The 16,740-nt window shown below is 36.4% G+C and overlaps 1 protein-coding gene and 1 pseudogene across 1 annotated transcript; one reads left to right on the top strand and one right to left on the bottom strand.

Moving 5' to 3' along the window:
• The first annotated feature begins 352 nt into the window (after positions 1-352).
• On the top strand, positions 353-5,206 carry LOC113112159 (Fanconi anemia core complex-associated protein 100-like; annotated as a pseudogene).
• Positions 5,207-5,503: 297 nt separating this feature from the next.
• Positions 5,504-16,208, bottom strand: LOC113111532 (monocarboxylate transporter 6-like). Its single transcript, XM_026276339.1, has 5 exons — positions 15,719-16,208; positions 14,139-14,591; positions 12,908-13,051; positions 10,753-11,574; positions 5,504-7,168 (listed from the first exon to the last, which is right to left on the bottom strand). Exons 2-5 carry the CDS (start codon positions 14,443-14,445, stop codon positions 6,921-6,923), a joined length of 1,521 nt encoding a protein of 506 aa, XP_026132124.1. The 5' UTR covers positions 14,446-14,591; positions 15,719-16,208; the 3' UTR covers positions 5,504-6,920.
• Between the last annotated feature and the right edge of the window lie 532 nt (positions 16,209-16,740).

Below are 16,740 nucleotides of genomic sequence, written 5' to 3'. Positions count from 1 at the left end.
ACAAACGTTATCACATCAGGAAACTGTAGTTAGGTCATTCAGTCATCCGTTTAGCATTTATTTACTAATTTAAACGTCACACATTTAAGTGGAAATGTTTAATACAGATGCTTATTAAGCGAATAACTACCACATGCCCTGATCTATAAACTGAATGCCAGCTCTGATACAGCTAGCAATCACTCAAATTAATTAATTTATTTTTTGGCACTCATTCAAATGGCTTGTGAATTCTGTTACACGAATCTAAGTGATTTGCAATACTGTAAAATTTTGTTTTATAACCATATGATAGCTACGAGTGTGAAACGTTTGCTGTTGTTCTCATGCTTCTCTCAAGGGTCTCATGTAAGGACGGGAAGTGGGGTTGAAAGGAATGTCGGGGGCGTAAACAAATGCATGCATTACATCACAGTCTACTCAAACATGTAGCTATAGCCACGCTAAATTGAAAGCTGACGATTTTACTTTAGAGAAAGCCCCTTTTGTTGATTTTGATTAAAAAAAAATACTCTCCGTCACTGGCAAACGACAGGATATATCCGCAGGTGTCGTTTCCATTTATTAAATATTCTACTTTATATTTTTTTATTAAAATGTAAGGTTTCAGTTTTACGGGGAAAGAAACAGCTCCAAACGATTCAGAGCTTCGAAAGAACCGACTCATGGGAATGATTCACTCGCTATGATTTCTAACCGATTATTTGAAAACACTACACCTTGACCTCTAATAGAGACCCTGCTGTCAATAACATGTATTTTATTTTATATGAAAGTACTCCATAACTCTATAACATTTTCGGCTTATCGATATTGTTCGAAAGGGGTAAATGCGTCTCCGTAGTTTACCGGTAGATGGCGGTCTACGAAAACGGATTGGTTAACAGGGAAGAGGAACGAATGTTGGCCTTCATTTCTTTTACTGTCTATTGCTCATTGGTAACTACTGTAAAGGTGGCGGGTACGAAACAAACACGTTAGGGACAGTTACTAACATTTCAGTTATGTGGTTAAATTGGATAACTATTATTATCCAAACCGAAAACTTGTTTTGTATCGAATTTCATTCTGAGAAGAATGTAAAACAGATGGAGTCTGATCATTAAGAATTTGCGGCGCGGTGCGGAGTAACCTTATTTGTCTGAATTCAGTGACTGTAAATCACCCTCGAGTCTTTTCTTCACATTATTTAACAAGTCCTTAACATTTACAGGAAACCAGACCAAAAATACTGCACTACACAGATTTTTGCCCAATCAATTATTTATTATTTATTTTGTTCTTTTCCCTCCTAGTTCTTCCTCTGTCTTGGTGAGCAAGAGTACTGACGGAGATGATCCATTGTCCTGAAAAAATGCAAGCATTCACCTTAGTCGAGAAGATCCTAGTGACTCTTAGTCTTCACAAGTCTGCCAGGAGTTTTCATCTCTATGAAGAGCCTGGATCCAGACCCCTTCATAAACTAGCATGTTTCCAGGTTGTAACACACATGCTGTTTAAGCATAACAGAGAAAGATAAACTTGTTAGTTTACCTCCAGGTACTTGCATCTACCCTGAAGACTCCACCTCAGTCAGCACCCACCAGTCTGACCCTCATCCTCATCTCGAGCCCCATCTTTTCAGGCTCTTATTTGGAGTGGACGCCTCTTTGGTCAATTCTCCAGTCATTCTGCGTTGTTTACCTGATGGATGTCTTTGCTGCTTTCCTTTGCTCGATCCCACCCTGGCTGGTCCTAGAGGGGAACAGAGATCTCCAGTCAGAGTCCTTCAGAGCTTAAAGCAGCCAGTCATATTAACTGGAACCTGCATCTTTGTAGTTGGTCAAAGAGGCAAACTTCTAATGGTCAAAAGCAAAAACACAAGTTTGAAGGAAAAAAGGAAGATTAGTAAGACTGAATTTAAAGTGCTTTTATTACACAAAAATGTTCCATTGCCCTAGTCTTTATTTGATTTAAGAATCAAGTATATATATATATATATATCTAGTTTATGGAGTTTACACCATAGTAAAGATAAGGAAAAATCCTTTCAAAATCTAGTTGGCCTATTAATTAGAAATGTAATCTTCATTTTCATACTGGTTTCATATGATTTATAAAACCTTTAGGAAAAGTTTTCAGTTTGATGACAGAAAAGATGTCATGTGGTGTGACCCAATAAGAACTATTTCCTTATATCTTGAACACACATGAGTGTTAACATATTAAATATTATTTTCAAAAAACTTGTAAACTATTTTTCTCACTGTATTTTTGAATCCATATTGTTACGTTCTACAGACTAATTTTATTCTGTATACATATGTTGTATGTCTTCCCAACCACTAAGTGGCAGTCGTGGTTGCCCCCCCCCCATGCCTTATTTCTGTGCAGGTAAAGCCAGGTGAAGGTGATCTAGACTGAAGGATGCTCGTTTGGGGAGTGGTTGTGTCAAAGCCTCATTGCGCTCAAGGGAAGGGAGTGCGTGTTTATTTTGTTGTTTTGGGGCTTTGGCTAATAGTTGGTTGTTTCTAAGCTTTGCTGCTGTTCAGTTGTGAATGAGTGTAAAACCTTTCTATTTAATTCTTTGCCTTGCTGTTACTTGTAAACATTGTTACACTCATACAGACACTTGTTTCTTTCTGTATTTATTTTGATACCAATTATGGGAACGTATCTTCTGTTTTCAATATAACATACCAAAGCGTGAAGTTCTAGGGAGTGGGTGCACTCTTTTTTTTTCAACTATTTTCTCCTGTTTAAACTAGAGAGGGAGTAAGGGAATTATATTGTTGTTTATTTACTTTTTATTTCTGTAAGGTAAATGTAGACTTTTTTACTGTATTTTCTTTGGGATTTTCATCCACTCCTGAAGACTTAATACTTCCTTGTTTGTGTTACATCAAATAAAATGTTGTTTATTTTATTTTTTACTTTAATTTTGCTTTTCCCTATCCTAGACTGGGTGGAACGTAACAATGTCATGACTTCACAAATTAAAAAATACCATTTTGGGGAGTTGGTTAAACCACAAGACATTTTACAACCTGATCTACATTGCATTGATTTGGCAGACAAAAACTGTAGTAAAATAGTGAAGCAGTTTTCATTCAAATATTTTTTATGAGAAATAATAGTAATACATCATGCCAAACTATTTGAGGATTCTTTTCGAGATTTACATTAATTTTTTTAATGATTGTTTTTCTTTATTTTGATATCAGGACAGTTGTATTACCCTGGTGTTTTTGACTGTATACCCCTAAAAATTTAATAATCCTGTACTTGTGAATTGCATTATGAATATGTATTTTTTAGTACATTGTATGTAAGTTTTGGTAATCTTTGTTAAATTCACATTATACAGGCTTCAATGAACATAGTGTACAAGGACCAGTGTTGTGTGTTTGTGTTGATGATAACTGGCTGTACTACAGCTCTCTCAATGATCTGCATGCTCTTCAGCTCAGCACAGCATCATCTTCATCAGAAGCAACAGGAACTGAGTCCAAACTGCAAACTCTGACCTCAGACAGTCTTGGTGTCTGCAGGGTTATAGTACTTGCTGGGTCATATACTAACTCCACAGATACAGTATATGAATTTTGATAAATCTCTGTTGTTTAACTGTGGATTTTCCAGTGTTTTAAGTCACTAACACAAAGTATTTGTGTTTCAATTTTAAGGATCTGTGCAGCTTTTGTCAGTATCTTTGAGTGGAAGACTGCTTTGTGTGAACCTTCCTCGGGGATCTGGAAATGTTCCCAGGTTGCCCTCATCTCTGGCAGGCCAGAGAGTGAAAGACCTCCTGGCTTCCATCGCAAACATCTGGGAGAGGTCTGTTTCATGCTTCATAAAAAAATAAAAACTACTGGTTTTCCTGCTGCAATTACTAAATGTCAGAGTTTTGAGTTTATATTTATTTAAACTTGATAATATGATAATTATAATCATAGTTGTTTTTGGGGGGAAATAAATTTTTTTTTTCTCTTTTTTTTTACAGAAATAAAAAATGTTCTTGATAAAATTAGTTTATTTTATTTAAAACTGTCAAAAATATTGTCACGTCATTGACACTTTTTTTTTTTTTTACTATCTGCTGCAGGGCAGAATCCTTGGAAAAATGGGTCTCTCAAATGTCTTAATCAAGTCATAAATGTTTGCAGCCTACTATTTGACAACCACAGGAATGAAAACGCATGTGATGTGGGCACCAGGCTTCCAATCAGCTGTCATGGTGTAGCTAGATGGAGCTCATTGCTCCAAAGAGACTTGTTGACTGACGTGTGCTTGAAAATCTAAATGGGTGTAAATTGGAACATGGCTGGACTTTGTGCATTCAGGTCCACCCATTATCCAAGGGTCCAAATATGGAGGGATCATCTAGGACCTACTCATTCCCATTCAAGAAACTGGATTCTGGTCAGAAACTGGATGTAACCATTTCTCTTGAAAGTACTGGCGGGCTGTCTCTGCCAGTGAAAGTCTACAGTTCTCTCGCCTTCTCCCCATCTGCTCTGTTTTGTCCTGAAGCATCTTCTCCTGTTGTTTCTCAGCTCCTGACAGAGAGGCGATCCCTTCCATTTATTTCTTTATTACACTTTTACACTGTGATTAGTATTAATTCACATGCATCACAACGGTTTTTCTTAAACCAAATGAAACAATAACGTTTGTGCTGTGGTTGCCCTCTCCGTCCAACCACAGCAGTGTAGCCCACACACAAGCCCAGATGAAAAGATCACAGCACAACAGGCAGAAATGCACTGCTGCAGTTCTACAGATGGGGTGAGCCTCTGAGGACATCTTGAAACTGGAAAGATGAAGATGAATCAGATAAACCAGTCTGGAATGGTTTCAAAGCCTGGTCACACTAGCGTGTTGGCTTGTATTAGAGGGGTTTTAGCAGATGGACAAGCTGGTCTCTTAATGTGACCACCTGAAAACCCATTGCTAATACTAGCAAGCCAGCTTAGGCAGTTTTACAACGTTTTTAGCAGCAACAGTCTATCTCATATTGTATCTGTATTGTATGTAGTGATTATCATGACGTTGTACGCTACGTCGGTTGTCGTCTCACCAGCAGTGGACGCTGTTTGTTCTCCGAGTGTCCAGCAGATAGCGCTGTATAGCAAATATCCGGATGATTTCGTGAACGCGCAGCCCTTCGTTTCTCTCGTGAGCAACTGTGTAAACAATTGTTTTAACAATGAAGCTGACACTAACATTTACTATCATCACCCTAGGGTTTTATTTTATTTATTTATTTATTTATTTATTTTTACTTTTTGTTTGCGGAAACGTTTCAAGGCAGTTATAATTGGCTTGCGATAACAGAATACAATTTATTAACAGTTTGTCTGACAGAATGTAACTTCAAACAAATGAATGGAATGATCACACAAATGTTGGACTTTCTGCAAACATTAACCAGAAAGTGTAGATGGGTTACCCAGGTTTAACACTTTTTTTACCGGTAAAAAATAAAAATAAAAATAAAAACCCCAGAGCATTTATACTTAAAACTTTATTATTAAGTTTAAACTTAGTACAGAAATAAACTTTTTTTATTGTAGTAAATACTTTGTATTGTATTATACATTGTGATATAAATGATCCTCTGTCAGGAGGCTAGTAGCCCTTTCTGTTTATTTAAGCTGGACATTTGCTTTGGCAAAGTAACAAAACAGAGCCACCAGACGTTCAACATCAGTACATGAGGAGTTTCCATAGAAATCAGCATGAAGCAAAATGTGATGCTTCTGATTCATGACACTCAATAAAAATAGGCCCTTTGCATTGTCATATTGACATACTCAAGCACTCGCTTAGAACCAGAAAACATGAAGTCTGAGTTTTAAATCTTGGTTAAAAAATGTCTGTACTTCTACTGAGAAAACCCTTTGACCATTTGTGCAATAATAGCTAAATAATTTGATTTATTTATGATTTATTATACAGTGCCTTTCCCACCCTTTGGGAACTGGATGTGTAAACGCAACAGACCAACAATCTTCCTTAAGGGTCAGGTCATTCAGTGCATGGTGTTTTTCAACAACACAGTGAGATATATAGTACTGTTCAAACATTTGAGGTAAGTAAGATTTTTAAAAGAAATTAATACTTTAATTCAGCAAGGATGCATTAAATTAAAAGTCTGAAAATGTCTATTTCAAACAAATGCTGTTCTTTTGAACTTTCTATGTACAATAACTAAACCAAAAGATGTAAGCAGCATGACTGTTATGTTTAACTAGTGAGAAGAAATGTTTCTTGAGCACCGGTCAGTTACTGAAGGATCATAAGGCACTGAAGACCAGATTAATTCTGTTAAAAATTCAGCTTAATCATTGGAATAATTTACATTTTGAAATATATAAAAATATAAATGTGTTATTTAAAATTGTAATAATATTTCACAGTATTACTGATTTTACTGTATTTTTAACATCTAAAAGCAGACTTGGTGAGCATAAGAGACTTCTTTCAAAAATCTTATTGACCTCAAACTGTCGAAGAATAGTGTAACAGGCAAAAATGAGGATATGTAATATAATAAGCATGAGATGAAACAAATCAGTCACAACGCTCAACATTTTCTGACTTGAAATAGCTTAATGCTCTGCAAACAACTTCAGCATTCTGTCATTTAGATCAGGAATGAAGAAGTGTTATTAATATTTACTTGAATTCAGAGGAATGCATTAACGGATGTCATTGTAGTGCCATGGCCCTAATATACTGTATAAGGCAAGCCAGTGATGTGAGACAGGATTTTTCCAAAAACCAGTGTCATATGACAATGAACAAAACAAGCAGGGTTTGATGCTGAAATAAAGAAGTTATAAACAGCAGATTATATGATAATAATAAATGGCAAAGAAACATTTTTGTACCTGATACGATCATGATATCTAAAACATAAAGAAAACTAATCCAGGTCATATATCTGATGATGGGTTGTGTGTCTTGTCCCCATCTGTAGGCACACTGCTGTACTGGTAGTCCATGGCCAAACTGACTGCAGGTTTAGCTGGAGACCCAGACGCTGATGAACTGTTCTTCTGGGCTGCATCATGGGAGTCCAGCCAGTAAAAGGAAACCATAAGGAACAGAGCTGATAAGGCCACTGAGATGCTGCAGGCCATGAACACATACGTGTACTGGTCAGTACGGTCCACAAGGATTCCTGGAACACAGGTGCAGAGATATTACAGATACAATACAAATCTGCTCTATCACCATTATTTGGAAAAAAAGCACCAAAACATGAGTCGTGCATGAGTGGGGAAGGATTTGGGTGAGCCTTAAGCCAAAAACATGTACTCGGTGGCACTCCAAGGTGCTAGGCAGTGCTTGTCCCAACTAAGGACATTTATGTGTGGGAAAAAACGGTCAGTTTGACTAGTCCTTCGCTCCCACCAACATGTAAATCCAGATTAGTGCTGGTACAATGGAGCAGACATTCCATTATTTTTACTCGAGCACAGACACACACCTCCTCACCGATACCTACACAATCCCACATTCATTTTAATTCTAGATCATAGTGATTTCTTCTTTATGTGAAAAGAATGTTTGGGAATGTCTGTGAATAAATTTTTATTAATGATTTTTTGGGACTTGACTTTGACAGGACAGTTGAGACGTGACAGGAAAGGACATTCATTTCCTGATCTGAGCCAGATTTAAACCAGAGATAAGAGCAGTCGCAACCTTTTTATTTACAACAAGATTGCAGGGTAATATTAATGAGAATTTATAATGGAAATTGTATTTTGTAGGTACTATAACTAGTCATTTTAATGACATGTTTGCCTGCTCTTGTTTATTTTAAATAATAAAAATAAATGAAAATAAAAGGCAAATCAACCTACTGTAGATGAGCATTAAAATAATCTTAAAAAGATTATTTTTAGAAAAAATATTTTTCTTTTAGATTGCAATAACATTTTACAATATTACTGTTTTTACTGTTCTTTTTAAATTAATGAAGCTTTTCGTGAGCATATGAGGTTTACAGTATAAACAGTATAACAAATTTTATATAATACATAATAATAAATACCTACAGATTTTTTTTTTTTTTATGTATGCATTTGTAAAAAGGTAGATAAGTATTTGAATGTATATATGTGACCCTGGACCACAAAACCAGTCTTAAAGGGGGGGTGAAATGCTCGTTTTCACTCAATATCCTGTTAATCTTGAGTACCTATAGAGTAGTACTGCATCCTTCATAACTCAAAAAAGTCTTTAGTTTTATTATATTCATAAGAGAAAGATAGTCTGTACCGATTTTTCCCGGAAAAACACGAGTGGTCGGAGGCGTGACGTGTGGGCGTAGCTAAAGAATCACGAGCGCGAATAAGCTTTTGCGTTGAGCGCGTCTGGAAGCTGTGACACCGTGAGGACAAAACCAACCAAAACAAACCATGGCTAACAGTCAGATTCAGCGTATATTTATGATCCAGAAACAGAAATTGAACAAGAGCAGCATCAGCAATCAGTAACTATGTGGTATGTACTGAAACTGTATATATTTGCTTAGCGGTTTTGGAAAATGACTAAGTTCCACTTTGTTTTTTTAAGCCGTAACGTTACATGTGGAAAGTGCAGTATGATGACAAAATCGCATGTTGTTTACTTGATGTGCTTACGCGCCAATAGCTAAGTTAACAACACAGAGATATTTGAAGCAGTTTTACTCACCGCCTGGGGTTCCAACACACGATCGTGACCCTTTTTCGTTGGGACTGCATTATCCTTAAGAAATAAACGATGTGCAAATCCGGCGTCAAATTGGACCTTGTTTGTAAAACAAGAATCTTCGAAATGCAGGGGAACAAACACAAACACTTGCACAACTCCGTTGATGCTCTGTAAAAATATACTCCATCCACTGGTCCCTTAACGCTGTTTCTCTTTTGGTAATCTGTGCAGGGTTGTCTTGCCCTGGCAACCAAAAACACACTCCTTTTGTGACATTTCACGACGCTCTCGCTCTGATCAGTGAAGTCTGTTGTGCTCTCAGTGCTGTGCTATACGGGAGCTCGCGCTCTTCCGGCAGAAGTGCCTTAGGACCCATATGAGGAAATTTCACTCCATCTAACGTCACACAGAGCCATACTCAAAAAAAACTTTCCGAAACTTGTGACAAACCGGAAGGAGTATTTTTGGAACAGAAATACTCCTTCAAACGTACAACTTAATTTTTGAAACTTTGTCCATGTTTAGCATGGGAATCCAACTCTTTAACAGTGTAAAAAACTCAGTATGCATGAAATAGCATTTCACCCCCCCTTTAAGTCGCTGGGGTATATTTGTAGCAATAACCAAAAAAAAAAAAAACATTCTAAGGGGCAAAATTATCGATTTTTCTTTTATGCCAAAAGTCATTAGAATATAAAGTAAAGCTCATGTTCCATGAAAATATTTTGTACATTTCTTACCAAAAATATATAAAAACTTTTTGATTAGTAATATGCATTGCCATGAATTCATTTGGACAAATTCAAAGGTGATTTCCTCAGTATTTAGATTTTTTGCACCCTCAGATTCCAGATTTTCAAATAGTTGTATCTCGGCCAAATATTTTCTGATCCTGATAAGCCATAAACCAAGGGGAAGCTTGTTTATTCAGCTTTCAGATGGTGTATAAATCTCAATTTCGAAAAAATTACACTTAAGACTTTGTGGTCCAGGGTCACACACACACACACACACACACACACACACATATGTTTGTTTTTGTGAAAAGTGGGGACATTCCATTGGCGTAATGGTTTTTATAATGTAGAAACTGTATATTCTATCGCACTTCACCAACCCTACCCCTAACCCTAACCCTCACAGGAAACTTTTTACTTTCTCAAAAAAACGCATTCTGTATGATTTATAAGCGTTTTGAAAAATGGGGACATGGGTTATGTCCTCATAAGTCACCCTCTCCTTGTAATACCTGTGTCATACCCATGTCATTATACAGAGTTGTGTCCTGATATGTCACAAAAACAAGATCACAACACACACACACACACATTTAAAAGTAGTGTAGTAATGTAACATATTTACACCTTATTAAATGCAAACAAGATTTAAAAAGAGAGATATATTTAGCAAATATAAGTGGTCGTGTTATGGCAAATGTAGTGCAAATGTTCTGTAAGGACTTTCAATAAATAGGCTATAAAGCTGCTTGCAAAATAGTTTTTATTTTTAAATCATTTTAGATGTAAAGTAGTATCATGTCACACTTCAAGACATGTTGACTTTCTGAAAGTTCATGTCAACCACCTTTTATATTACAAAATGTACTGTTTATGAGGGCTTGCATATTTATGAGGCAAATATTTACAGTTCCTACAACCCATTGTTTGAAAATGTCTGTCGACAATGAAGCAGCTGTTTATAGCCTGTGCAGGTTTTGAATGACTGTCTACTGCAGGGCATGGCTATTTACATCTACATATCCATAACACTTTCAAAAAAAATTATCAAAATATGAGTAAAATATGTATACTTTTTTTGATTGAGGGATTGGCCCTAGAAACGCCTCTGCTGTCCACAGAACCCATACTTGTTGTCTCAAGTCTAGGGTAGGGACATAAGCTGAAATACCAGCATGACCACATTTACAACAATCTCTGTCTGTTTCAAAGGGTGGTATCTGGAGTTTAGATGCCTATAGATCATGTCTGGGCTGTGTTCTGTGAGTCATTCACATTCAGGCAGTGACATGATACATAATTCAAAACAAGGTTTTCAAGTTACCTGCGAGAGGAGGTCCAATTAGCAGCGTAACGCTTTCCATGATAGATATAAGGCCAAGCGCAGATGGGAACTGACTCATCTCCACTGTGTCCATCAGGACGGTGAACATCAGTGAGCCTACTAGGCTCATGGACAGTCCATACGTCAGGACATACATTAACAGCACTGGGAAACTGGCAGAAATGCAGCAGATACTATTACTGAGCCCATTTATGAAGAGTGCGGCTGAGAAAAAGTAGACATGTCGACCTTTAAACCAGGACAGGCTGAAGAGCACTCCGACGGGAGGCCGCACAATGATGTTGACAAAGCCCAGGATGGAGAGCAGCAATGCGGCTCGGCTTGGATCCATTTTGTGAGCCGTTGCATATGGGACCAGGTAAATAAGTGGCACCACAAACCCCAGCATCATCCAAGTGATGCCCAATGAAAACACCCGAAATCGAGGGTTACTACAGAAGAGGTCAAAGGCCATGTGTTTTCTGAGGAACGATGCTAAACCCTGAAAGATCTCCAAAACGCATCTCTTTTTGCCTGCGGGTCTTGGACCGTTGCTCTTCACCTCTGACTTTCTGGGCTTGCGAGGCCTGACGGGTCTCATAACGGCTCCGCAAACACAGCAGTTGAGCAGCACAGCACCGAGCACCAGAAAGCTCCCTCTCCAGCCAAGCGTACTCTGCAGATAGTCACCTAAAAAAGGCAATGTAGACAGACCCAGAGCAGTGCCAGTGGAGGACATCGCATTGGCGAACGGACGACGGCGCACAAAGTAGTGGCCAAGTATAGTGACCGCAGCCTGGAAGCTGAAACAGAAACCCAGACCTGTGAAGCAAACAGAGAGTTATGACTGCTGGATGAAGTTCATAGTACTTTGGTAACAGTAAACACCTATAATTCAATTCCATGCAAGCGATCAAAACTGTAAATGTATATACATCTAAGTCGTTACTGAATTTATAAATATATATTTATATAAAAATAATATTTATTGTCATTAAATGTGGTTTAATAATCAATCAATCAATCAATCAATTAAAAATAAATGTATTATTATTAGTTATATATCATTTAAGTGTTAATAATAAATAAGTTAAATCTGTAACTGTAAATAAAACAATTGTTGTTGTTGTTGTTGTTATAATACGTTTATAAATTGATAACCAGTCTATTTAAAACAAATGCATTCATTATTATTATTAATTGTATATAATTTAAGAATATAAATAGAAGTATAAATACATTAAATCTGTAACTGTTAATATAATAATAAATGATGATGGTTTAAATAATTATTAATCAAATTATTAATAAGGGATTTATTATTAGTAGTATATCATATAATAAGTTATCATCAATTAATTAATAAATACATAAATTTGGTAAGGAATAAAAATAATAAAAATAGTATTTTATTGATCATATTAATTATCAATAAAATAATAATTTATCATAATAAAGATAACAAAAATATTTAGCTTTTTATTCAAAATATTAAAAGTATATAACAGACAACAATCATTATTGTATTTATATTTAATAATCAATTAATAATATCACAAATTCTCATGTATTATTTGCTTCCATGCTGCCTATCTGAGCTATTTAATACATGTATTTATTGTTTAAATAATGTAAATTATTTTATTAATAATAATAAAAATAATAATAATATATTAATGAATGATAAATTAATAATAAATAATAACTTTTATTTTTCACATTTACTTATTTTTACTGGTCACATAACTCTGCTTGTTGCTACAGTACATACAATTTTTTAACATCTGAATCTTCACTTTTGTATTCATATTCATATAAGGTCAGCTGGTAAAGTGCTCAGTTATAACTCTTTATGAAATCACAAGGAGGTTTATGTATGTTTCCCTTTTGTCTCTTCTTACAGATCAAACAAGATATCATAATCACTTCCTCTGGGGGCTTAAGCTGGGTACACACTAAAAGACTTTTAAAATCATATCATTTTCAAAATGTGAGAGACCACAAACATGAGGACCGTTTTGCTCCTAAAGTGATGATGTGTGTCATGATGTGACAAAGACAGCACACCACAGACATTTCCTAGGATTGTCGAAAGGGGAGAAATCGGCCCAAAATCAGCCAGATTAGCTTGTGGTGTGTACCCAGCATTACTGACCTGTGATGACCCCAGTGGTGATGTATAAGTCAACGATGGAATGAGAGAAAGAGCTGACTGCCATCCCAAAACCACTCAGAACTCCCCCAAACATCACCGTCGCCCGGCAACCAAAACGTTCCACCAGCATACTGCACAGAGGGCCTGCAAGAAAAACACTTAAGGGTAAAAATAGCTTTTATTTTATATGTTTTACTCGAACAAACCCCAGCATGACGTACCATATTCCTACATCTCAGGTTTTCCACAGCCAGCTACTCAAGACACTACCCTAGAACAATGATCTGCCTTGTTCAGATACGTTAAGTGAAACATCAACACTCTCACAACTCTCACAAGTAATTGATGAATGGCATTTGAAGAGGTACAATGAAGTGTGTGTAATAAATAACTACAAGAAAAGCACAATTCACAGCAGACATGTCAAACTGATGTCAAATTGCCATCTCTGCTGGTTTAGTATGACTTATCAGCCTAAATCAGATCAAATAATGACCACAACTTCCTTCTCTCAGTGGGGATGCATTTCATTTAATGCATTCAATGCAATACTTCTACCTGTTTTACATCTGATTAAACCAAAGTTTGCATAGAGCAACAGAATGTAAAAAAAGCTTTATTAATAAAAGAGGATAACAATATTAAATACAAATAAGTGTTTGTGTTTTTAAAGCTTGCTGCAAAAGTAACATAAGTCTCTGGATTGGAAGCATTTTTGCAAGTTAAATGTCAGTTAAGATTAAACTTGGTTTAATATGCAGACACAAGTACAGTATAAGTAAGCCATTCATTCATATGTTGATTCCCTCAAAAATGTAAACACTGTAACTCTGTGGCGCTTTCAAAATATTGCTCCGTATTTTCGACCAGTTTGACTCAGCAATGTTGGCTCAGGGGTTCCCAAATTGTATAGTTTTTATTTTAAAATTATGAATAAATATAGGGCTGCATGAATTTGTCTGAATTTTTTTTTTATTATTATTTTGTCATATATTGCTACTGTGGGAAAATATCTCACATTGCTACTTTGGCAGTTTTAATATGACATTCAATATAATTCATTATTCGCTCACAAACTCCTGTTTGGAAAACCATAAGTTTGGAGGTGGGATTTCTTATTTGTACAACCAATAAAAGATAGGCAGTATGTTGAGGAAACCGGTTTAGAACTATCATCGATTTTGCATTGTGATTTTGTTGTGCTATTGCTTTTTCTCTATAACATCCTCACCTCCGGCGTGCAAAACTGACGTCATTATCGACGGCACCCAAGACGTCTCACTGTTACTGGCTTGAAATTCTTCCTGAAGATCTAGGTAGAAGATTCCAATGCAGGAGGGGAAGGCCAGCGTCAGAGCCAAGACAAGGATGGTAGCCACAAGGACCACCCATCCCCAGCCCCCATCCGGAGCATCGTAGGTAACTAGATGAGCTTGATCAGAAGGGGGTCCTGGTCCTTGTTTTTCTCCCTCCTCAGATTCAGGCTCACATAGCTCCCCTGACTGCTCCTCCATGCTGGAAGGTTGCGGAGGTGCCATATTTTCCAATCTGATGGTAACCAAGTCACTGGTGTCTGGGGTTTTCCACTTGATCCGTGGAGCTTTGGGCCGTCAGCAGCAGAAGAGCAGCTAAACACATCCTTGCATATTCTATATCCTCCAAATAAAGTGTGCTTGCTATACCCCTATACACAAAAAAAGGACAAAGAGCTAATCTTATTAAACAAACATTGTAAAAAATTAAACACACAATATTTAAAAAAAACCTAACAATTTTAAATAAAGAAAATATAATGCAAAATACTGGTGAACCCACGAAGCTAAGTTGCTGGTATGAACTTGTCAAATTCCTCTTTGTTTACCTTTCAAGTTCAGGTAGACATGAGAGGTATTTCTTCACATCCATCCAAAGACATTTTTCACGGTTTGTTTGGCCTTACCAAGTTAATATTTAGGCTATCTAACAAGGAAGCTAACTGTAGCCAGGAAATAGCATTGAGTGGTGTGAAGCAGCTTTTTATTGGATTAATCAAATTAATGGCAGGACATTATTTAAAAAGTACACATAACCAATAAAAGCAACTTATTTTTTTGTTGAAACTGTTTATTTATTTAGACTATTATTGCTGTCTTTTCTTCAGTTTGATTAAAGTCAAGTCTATAATTCTGATAAAGGCTTATTCGCCAATTTAAATTAGCCAAATTTAAATTCGTTTAAATCGTTAAAGATTTTCTGTTTTTAGAGAATCACCTGTGTGAATGATTCAAGGACTCGATTATTTGCTAGCCACAGAAAAAATACACTCATGTGTCGCCACCTACTGGTGAACCAACGAATTAAAAGATTTGACTTAGATTAATAATAATCTCCACCACTGGTGTTTTTGCTCAGTTTCTACAGCTGTTTTAGGGTGTTCTGAACATCGTGGCATTTTTGTGGTGTTCTGAACATCATGACATTTTTGTGGTGTTCTGAACATCATGATATTTCTGCTGTTCAGGAAGAAGCGACTAAGAACAACAAAGAAAACCGACGCGCACGTGCGACCTTTTTTTTTAAACAAGTGCTACGAAAATACGTAAAACACTTCAGACATGTCTGAACGGCTAAGTTATAGCCCGTAAGTAAGCTGTTCAAACAAACGGTCTTTTTATTGAAATTAACGTTACCTGAAATCAGCCACAACACCGGGGTCTCTAATTCAGTGTCAACATTCATCCTGTTCTTTAAACCAAACGTACTGCCAGTCTCAAAAACGACACAATCCAAAGTTTGGAATAATAATAATAATGTAATAAACAACAAACGAACCTTTTCAGCGCAGTTTCAGGCATCCATGCCAGCGGTGTGTCTCTGAGCTGCGGAGACTGTCATATCAAATCAGCGAAAGGGAGGAGACACTCCGGACCGGGAGGGAGCAGTTTCAGGATCCAACATATCATACTATCAGCACATAACCCAAAATGGAGAGCTAGAATAAAGTGGTAACGGCTTCTTTAAAAGCAGTCTACACGCAGAGAAATTTGCAAACAGGGGCGAAACATGGCATTTCCTCTCGCCTTTACCCGAGAGCAGCTCAGTCTCATCCGCCCTGTGTCACGCTGAAGGGCGGGTTCCTGAATGCTAGCGTAGTTAAGCAAAATAACTCGTATACTTGATTAAAGTGCGTTTTAAATCCATAACTACAGCAATTATTAGGGTTAATAAAACCAAACTTAATATTATGTTAAGTACTGATCCCGTGACGCAGGTTCTAAATCCAGACAAACATCTTTATTCTTAAACCTAACCACACATAGCCATTATATTTCCAATACTAGACATTTAAGTTACAAGTAAAAAAACACACGCTGTGACCTTTCCGCCGTCAATTTAATTTAAGTATAGCTTTAGAGTCGAGACGTTAAAGAAACATTTCAACCCCCCCAAACACACTCTCAGCCACACACCGCCTTGCACACACACACTCATACAATTTAGTCTTGCAAAAACCTTTTGAGCTAAAATCCTTCAGTAGGAAACACTTGACATAATTTTTCCATTCATTTTCATTGTATGAGCGGGAAATAGAAAGTGAATGGTCACTGAGACTGTCATTCTGCCCAGCTTTTTTTGTATTTCATGTAAGAAAGAAAGTCATATGGGTTTGGTGGTCGTTTATGGGTGAATTATATATAGTTAAAATGGTATATGTATATATATATATATATATATATATATATATATATATATATATATATATATATATATATATATATTTTTTTTTTTTTTTTTTTTTTTTCATGGTTCCTACGGTCATCATGAGATATCACGGAATTGTAAAATCATGGTTT

Source organism: Carassius auratus, chromosome 12 (assembly GCF_003368295.1).
Source record: "Carassius auratus strain Wakin chromosome 12, ASM336829v1, whole genome shotgun sequence".
Lineage (NCBI taxonomy): Eukaryota > Metazoa > Chordata > Actinopteri > Cypriniformes > Cyprinidae > Carassius > Carassius auratus.
Note: the sequence above shows the minus strand (reverse complement) of the source record. Positions and strands in the feature narration are given on the sequence as shown.